The sequence below is a fragment of the Marmota marmota genome, unplaced genomic scaffold (assembly GCF_001458135.2).
Source record: "Marmota marmota marmota unplaced genomic scaffold, marMar, whole genome shotgun sequence".
In the NCBI taxonomy this organism is placed as follows: Eukaryota; Metazoa; Chordata; class Mammalia; order Rodentia; family Sciuridae; genus Marmota; species Marmota marmota.
The window spans coordinates 2979511-2987632 of NW_026000196.1; the positions used below are offsets into that span (position 1 = coordinate 2979511).

The 8122-nt window shown below is 47.3% G+C and overlaps 1 protein-coding gene and 1 long non-coding RNA gene across 11 annotated transcripts in view; one reads left to right on the forward strand and one right to left on the reverse strand.

Moving 5' to 3' along the window:
* Positions 1-7992, forward strand: part of LOC125612476 — a 22326-nt gene extending 14334 nt beyond the window's left edge. The window contains exons 3-6 of one of the 8 annotated variants that reach the window (XR_007342811.1): positions 2022-2250; positions 2654-3324; positions 3802-5215; positions 5822-7992. This is a non-coding gene — a long non-coding RNA (uncharacterized LOC125612476). Of the gene's footprint in view, positions 1-2021; positions 2251-2653; positions 5216-5821 lie in introns of all 8 variants that reach the window. The other 7 variants (XR_007342812.1, XR_007342815.1, XR_007342810.1 and 4 more) reach the window with 7 other exon arrangements.
* Positions 1-8122, reverse strand: part of Tm6sf1 (transmembrane 6 superfamily member 1) — a 26398-nt gene extending 18276 nt beyond the window's left edge. Inside the window, exons 1-4 of one of the 3 annotated variants that reach the window (XM_048790173.1) lie at positions 7987-8065; positions 4676-4740; positions 4141-4244; positions 1820-1917 (exon numbers count right to left, since the gene is read on the reverse strand). In XM_048790173.1, coding sequence (XP_048646130.1) covers positions 1820-1917; positions 4141-4244; positions 4676-4695 — 222 coding nt within the window. In that variant the 5' untranslated portion in view covers positions 4696-4740; positions 7987-8065. Of the gene's footprint in view, positions 1-1819; positions 1918-4140; positions 4245-4675; positions 4741-7986 lie in introns of all 3 variants that reach the window. The other 2 variants (XM_015493010.2, XM_048790174.1) reach the window with 2 other exon arrangements.

The following is an 8122-nucleotide window of genomic DNA, read 5'->3' on the forward strand; positions in this document are numbered from 1 at the left end:
AAATGATCTCCCTGTCTCTCCCCTCCTTCTCAGCCAACACTGCTGTTGGATGAAGAGTCATGTAGCCTGACTCTTGGCATGTCACTCTGCTCTAAAACTGTTCAAAGCGTGTTACTGCCTACAGGAAAAGCCCCATCCCCTCTATACAGCTTCCACGTCTCCAGAATCTGGCCTATGACCTTACTACTATTCCATCCAAATTCCTCTTCTCATGCCCCATCTGCCCCAATGCTTACCACCCTCATCAGCTTGACCTCTAGCCTTTTGGTCAGCCACCTCCCTCCTGAAGCCTTCCTCTTCTGGACTTAGTGGCCTGGCTCTCTGGGTTTCTCTTATGTCTCTTTCTACCTGTCACAATTCACTTTAGAGGCTCCTCCTCTCCTGGCCCCAGTTTCCAAAGTTCTGACCTTAGCTGCCTTCTCTCCACATCTCCCAGATAAGTTCCTCTCCTTTCAGATCTGCTGGTACCAACTATATTCAGATAGCCCCCAAATCTGCCAGGACCATTCCTTGGAGCTCAAAATTTACAAAGTTCTATTAACTGGAACATCTGCCAAGATGTCCCTCAAGTACCTGAAACTCCACATGTCCTCAGTGAATTCAGCACCATCCCTGCAAACCTGTACCCAGGAGAAGACACATGGTATTTCTCTCTAAGCCTTTACCCAAGTAGTCCTTTCTCCTTGGAATGCCTTCCCATCTCTCTGGGCCATCCAGAAGTTTCTCATCCTCTCCCATGGACATTTTAAAAATAGGTATAACAATGTCACCAACTTGATAAGGCCTTCCCTGGCTATTTCCATGGTTAGGTCCTCTGTGCCTCAGATGAGCCTCTATCACTGCACCTAGGACAATCCCCACCACCCAATGAGCCCCTGGACAGTAGGAAGCAGATCTTGTGACCCAAGTCTATTTCAACAGATGCCTCTGATTTTCTAACACCAGCATTCTTCCAAATTCTAAAGCAGGAACCAGGAAGTCATCTTGGGCCTTACCCCCACTTCACCCCCAACTTGTCACCAAGTCCTATTCATTCCAGCCAAATGCTCTGAAGCTCACCCCCTCCCTATTTCCCAGGTGCTGCCTTTGTTTGACCACCTTCATGTCTTGTTGCCTCAGAAGAAACCTTACTGGTGTTCCAGCTCATAACATTGACCCTTCCCCCCATAATCCCATCCTTCCCAAAGCTGACTGCCTTCTTCCCTAATTTAAAATTTCACCTCATGAACAGGATAACACCCAAACCCCCTTAGGTGGCATACAAAGCCCCCCATTATTTGAAACAGATGAAGACTATGCTTTTGGCCCTGCTTATTTCCTGTGTGACCTTGAGTTAGTCACTTACCCTCTCTGGGGCTGGATCTAGTCCACCATAAAATAAAATAGGACTAGCTCCCTCAAGTGCCATGATTTGGTTGGAGGTGGGGTAAATCATCATAATCAAATCACTTAAGTGCCTCAGTGTTTGGTACCTTGCAAATTTGAGACCAGTTTGCACTTTCTGAGATTAATATATTAACAGACACACAAAAACTAAATTCATCTACAGTTCCTCTTTTAAAGGGAAAAGATAAGTCATGTGGTGGGTCAGGAATGAGGGAAAAGTTATGAGAGCAGAACATTTGAAGAAACTGCTTCCCAATTCCCATGATCTCAACTTATCCTTCAGCTTCACTTACCGTGTGAGCAAAGCCTAAATCTATGATAGGAAATGATGCAATGTATCAGACCTGTTTACAGTAAATGAGAGGACTGAATGATGTGGCCCAGGTTGCTGACCATTTGGTTTAAGCCTCACAATCACTAAGCAATTCCGTACCTCTCGCAGGTAATGTGTCATGAACCCGTCAATGATGCCATCTTGTTCCAGTCCTATGATGAGGTTCACCACGCTGGTAAATCCAAAAACTGCATACACTAGGTCAAAGAAAGCAGCAGTTTAAAAAGCAGTAGTGCAGAAAATAATTACTAAGAGCTTGGCATTTGCTAAGAATAAATGGAATGTTTCTGATGTTTTCCAGAAAATGCTGGGGACACTTGTCAACACAGACCAGCAGACCACACCTGTCTATTTTCACGACCTCCCCATGCCCGCCCAAGAACTCTCACTGACAGAGCACGAGTCATTGGGATGAAGAATGACAAAGCTACCACTGACTCATCCCACCTATGCAGCAGGAACAAAGGCAATAACAGAGTGGCTAAAGAAGCAAACCAGTGACCGCCAGATTTAAGATAATAACAGAAGAGGTGAATCATCTCAATGATTACCACACAGGCTAACTCACAGTGTGTCCCAGGTGTTTGCCTATTTCATAATGGCGATGCCAAGGAGATAGGTGGCTGATGTGCAAATAACAATATCTTTAAGAAAATAGGCCAGTGATTTCAAAAAATGAATACTTATGAGACAGTATAATTGAACATGAAAGAAAGAGAGCTGTCATATCTTAGAGAATCTTATTAATAATGAGTTGTATGAAACTCCCAAATGGGTTTAAAACTACAAGCAACAAATAAGCCAAGGAATAGTACTTCTTAAACAGTAGGAGACAAATGAAGCATGTTTTAGTCTGTCAAAAAAGCTGCCTCCCTCAATACTGGGGATGGAATCCAGGAGTGCTCTACCACCTAACATCATTTGCATTTTCAGACAGGGTCCCACTAAGTTGCACAGGCTGGCCTCCAACTTGCAAGCTGTAAAGAGCCAAGAAGAGAAGGCAGAGAGTACAGGAGAATGGGGGAGATATCAGTAAGTTAAGTGTGGGCTCCATGGGGTGTGAATGGAGAAGAGACAGCAGCAGGAGTCTAGTCTGGGAAGGGAAGCTCTGGGAACAGATCAGAGCAAGTGGAGCAGTGCAAGGGAAAGGCCATGGACTTTGATATCAGACTGGCCTAGCTCATCTACCAACCAGCCATAAAACCTTAGGCAACTAACATAATTTCTCTAAGCATCAGAGTTTTTTATATATGAATTGGGGAAAACAAATCACTCACAATTCTTCTGACCCACCTTTGCCAAGGCCTGCTGTGGACAGAGAATGCTCCCCATGCCTATGATGATGGGCTCAGCCATATGGCCTGCTTAGGCCAGCAGAATATGGATGGAAGTGACAGTAGTCACCTCCAAGCCAAGGCCTTAAGGGACATCACTTTCTTTCTACTAGCCCCCTCAGCCTCCATATCTGACATGAGGCTGGCACGGCCTGGGGAGCTACTGATCCAAGAAAAAGGAGACACATGGAAAAACCCTGAATTCAACCCACAGCCTGAAGCATAATGGCCCCAGCCAACTCACAGACATGTAAGCAAGGAAAAAAAAAGGTCTGTTGTTGTGTGACACTGATATTTGGTTTTGATATCAGCATTACTGAAGTGTTTGATATCAGCATTACTGAAGCAGAAACTAAACAAATAAGATGCCAAGCACAGGAAGCACTCAGAGGCCACTAACAGCTTTGCTTGAGGCAGCATCCACAATGAAAGAGCCTGGGCTTTGGGGTTAGTGCAGTTCTCACTAGCCTATGTGACCCTGACCATATTTCTAAACATCTCTGAGCTAGCATCTTCATTTGCAAGTGGAAGGATGTTTGTTGTAAGGATTAAATAAAATAATACTGCTACTGTGCTCTGAGCCTTCCCAGGTATGCTGTAGGTGCTCAATCAATAGCATTTTTGTTTATTTAACATGTGTATGTTTGTCAGGCATTGATCTAAGCACATTACAAATATTACCTTATTTAATGTTTTACATACCCCCATGGTAGGTATTATTATTTTCTTTTTCATACAAATGTGCAGACTGAGGCACTGAATAGCTAAGTTCCACGCCAGGCAAAGGGGACTACAAGAACCAGGTTGAAGATAGGAAGAAGGTCCAGCAAGGTGAGAGGTAGGAGCATATTGAGGGGTCAGAGGGTAAAGAACAGAGGCAAGTCTGGCCCTGGCAGTATCTTTCTACCAGGGAGGCCATAGCTTATGGGAGAGGCCATAGCTTAAAGGCAAGGTGACACTGTCTGTCCTAAAACACCCTTGCACTTTAAGCCACTGTTACCAGTAGGCCCAGAGTTTTCACAACCAATGAAGAACATGTAACTTGAGAGCAAAGTATTATTTCAAGTGGACACAATGGAGACATACCATAGAACAGCGGGTCCCGGGGCGGTTTTCTTTTGACGAGAACACAAGACAACAGGGCTACCAGGAGCAGGATAAGGGCAGCAACCCCTACAATTGTCCAGGAACTGCAACAACCAGAACAGGGAGGTGGTCACTTATCAAAATAAACACAATTGTGCCTGGAATTTCCTGCCCATTGAATGCATTGCTCCCAGCACTACATAATTCATACATAATTCTGCCTCTGCCTACAGCTCAGGCCCTATGGAGTTTATTTGCCTCTGGGCCAAAGCCCTATGACTTCCAGGGAACACAGCCCATAGGCCCTCATTCTCCTTTCTTCCCACCTGTCTCACTTTCACAAGATGTATCTGGAGCTGCCTCTGCCCTACTCTACCCTGTCCCTGAGATGGCTATTGCCCTGATTCCTATTCTTCCCACCCTTTCCCCTGGCATCTGACAGGCCTAACCACTAAATCAGCCACCTCCCTCAGGGCCAGCCAGAAATCCTCAGACTGACCTCCAGGGAATATACAGGCATTATGACTACACACACCTTTCAGGGGGACAAGGCATATTGTGCACTCCTTTGTGGCAGGTACTGCTGCAGTCCTGGGGGTACTGGATAAAAACAAAAGAAGCCCTAATCTATGTGCAGGGACCCATCTCAATAGAATCTGAGTCATGACCAACAAGGTCACCTCTAGTTCTAAGGAGACACTCTCCCTCCTGCATCCCCAGCACTGACAGTGCTTCCAGTTATAGATAAAGAACCACCTAGCCACTCCAATAGCCTGCTACACCAGAACCCTCTTACAATCCCTTAGAGCTGCTACAAGCTCCACTCCTCAGCTGACACCCCTCCACACCACCACAGCCCAACATTAGAACCTTCGGATAACGTTCACCATATACCCCTGGGAAAGAGGAAGAAGATTATGAAGAGAGGGGAGGGAAATGGATGGATAGACTGAAGGATGAATAGATAACAGTTTTATGAAAAGAAAATGATGACTGTGCCAGTATGCATGTGAAAAACAAAAACAGGAGGTTTCTGATGGTGCACATCAGTGGATACTCCAAGTTCCTCCAAAAGGTATGAGTTGAAGGAGGAGGAAGCTGATGTGGGTCAAGAACATGATGCTGGATAGTGAAGAGGGAAAAGGCTGGTGTGCTGTATAAGCTGCAAAGTGTTTTAACAATGAGCAGCCTGAGGCAGGTGATTAGCAGACAACCCTCTTCCCTGATCTGACCAAGGGCCCAAACTCAATGCCTGCATAATCACATGGCTGGTGCTCTTCTGGAGAATGAGAAGCAGTGTAACTGGTTCACAGCATCCTCTCATACTCTCCACCTCTAGAGGAGGAGGAAAGAATAAAGGAAACTGGGGCAGCAGATCATCTCTGCCTAGCAGCACTGTCCCCAAAGACCCTCTTCTGACAGCTAAATGCAGTATCTGCTCAAAACAGGCAGAAACAGGTCCAAAAGGAACTCTGGGGGATGGTTAAGAGCTGCAACTAACCCAAAGGTGAAAGGGTTGTTAGTCTTGAGGGTAGGATGATCAATGACACCCATCTATGAATAGATGTCTACAGACAGGGGGGCATGTATGGATGAGAATGAGCAAAATGTGTGTGTGAGAGAAAGAGAGAGACCCCAATTCTTTCCTGAACCTTCACTATTTCCTTTTTCTATTTCTTAGACTTTCATTCCCACCAGAAATGAAGGAAGCTCGAGTTAACGAAGTCAAGCATCACTGTAAAGCTCCTGTGCACAAGACGCTGAGCTGGGCAGGACAACACTAAGGTGAACTGTACCCTGGGAAGGTAAACTCTGACCACAAGAAAGAAACACTTATGGGAAAGGTGCAGTTAAGGGACCAGGTGGGCTCAAAGCAGAGAAAAATCTTTCATTTGGAAGAAGGGTCTACTACAAAAGGAAGCAGAATCTTACTCTGGGCCACAGAGCCCAGGTGTGCTTCAACATTCAACAATAGAGAGGAAAGAGAGGGTACAGCTTGAGCAGGGGCAAGGTGTAAGGGTGTTCAAGGGGCAAAGACAGTCTGGTGAGGCTGAAGCACTAGCTAGGTGAGCTGGAGGTGAAGGCTGAGCCTCAGAGATATACAGAGGGCTGTGGGGAGGGGAGGATGCCTTTGCCACAGTCCAGTAATAGACGGCCAGCCCCAAGGAGAACTGAAAGGAGGGAATGAACACTAGACTAGCCCTGAACTTGTGGGGAAGGAGATAGAAGAAAGGGATTGGAGAAAGAAGAGCCAGGGGTCAAAGGCCATGGGATTTTAACCTGCAAGAGGAAAAGAAGGATAGTTGGAACTTACTATTGAAAACACTGTAGGACTTAACAATGTGATCAATAATGCACAGTGGTTTCAGTCTGTATTCAGTAAGTGCCATTTCCATTTTCCCTGTGGCTGAGGCCCAAACCTCAGGGTTGTCCTCAAATCCTCTCTTTACTTCTATGCAATCCTTCTGCAGCAGGCAGCTCTCCCTCTGAATTTCCACCACACCCATTCACTTCCTTTCCCAACTTTGCTCATTGTTCCCCTGCCTGCAAGGATTTATCCCCACATCTTGCTGTAGCTAAAGTGTCACCTTCTCCAAGAAGCCTTCCCTAACCAGCAGCCCCCTTCTTAACCATGCTAGTTTAGTGTCATGATAGCATGTTACTGTTTATGTATTTGTTGATGTCTCTTTCAATACATGCCACCCAACTTTTTCTTGCCTATTCATAGCTATGTCCCCAGCACAAAGCACACAGGTATTCACTGCACTGGAACTGTCCATAGGCTATTTCAGAAGCACAGGGTCCCTGTGTACTATATGGAGAGGCACATAACCCAGAGCTGCTTCTTCCAGAAGATGCCTTGGGTCAAATCAAGGGCAGACACCACCAGTACCCACAGAAGCAAGAGAGAAGTCACTACCCTGTGTGCAAACACTTGTCTGCTACCTGGAAGTCTGGAGGGGGTTCGCAGGGTATAGACTGATGCAATTTCCTTAGCACCAACTGCTGTGAGAAATAGAGCAGGTTACTTCCTCCTCCCCCCTCCCCACAGCAACCAAAACCATCAGGCACGAAGGCTGGCTCCTTTCCATTGCCCTCCCAGGCCTTCAGCTGCCCATGGGGGAAGGTGTTGGTTAGTCAGTAATCCCTTCAGAGAAGTGGGAGGCAGAGCTTTGATCCAAAGCTTGTGCTGCCTCCTTCAGTCCCACCCATATCCTTAGCATTGATCTGCCCTGCCTCTACTCCCCGCCCCCATCTTATCTTCCATTCATAATGCCCCTTCACAGTTCTCACCGGATCTCAACAGGATGCAAATTTAGTCCATTTGACAGACCAGAGCACTGAGGCCAGGCTACCCCATTAGTGGCAAGGCCAGTCCTAGAACTAGGGCTATTTCTGCTAGTCATTTACAACAGCTTCTAAAATTAAGAAATGGTAAGTATGTGAAAGTCCTTACATGGAAACATTTTTGTGAAATGGGAACGGAATAAGACACACGCAAGATACCATGGCCAAGCTCGTAGTTTCCGTGTTTGTTCTGCTGACCACTGGCCCTGAGCTCCTTAAGGGCAGGAGAATTGCCCAACTGACGTCTATAACCCCAGCACGGTGTGACACGGAGCGGGCGCCCAGCACTTGGTCCCTAATTGCACAGGTCTGGGCAAGGGCCCCGCCAGTGCGGGGGTTTCTCCCGCTCTACTCCGGAGGGCAGAACCCCTGGGGCGGGCGCAACTCTGCCCAGCAGCCTGTGGTCCAAGACCCATCCGAAAAGTTGCCGAGTCTCCCGCGTAAGGACCTGACTCTCGCCGCCCCCCGACGCGCCCCCAGCCGCGTCCGCTCACTTACTCCTGGTGGGCCGCCAGGTGGTTGAAGATGTAGGTGACCGGGATGGCTGAGAGGGACAGCACGAACACCCCGGTGGCCGCAGAGGCACTCATCGCCGCCGCCGAGCCGCTCGCCCTTCACCGCATCCCTCCAGGCG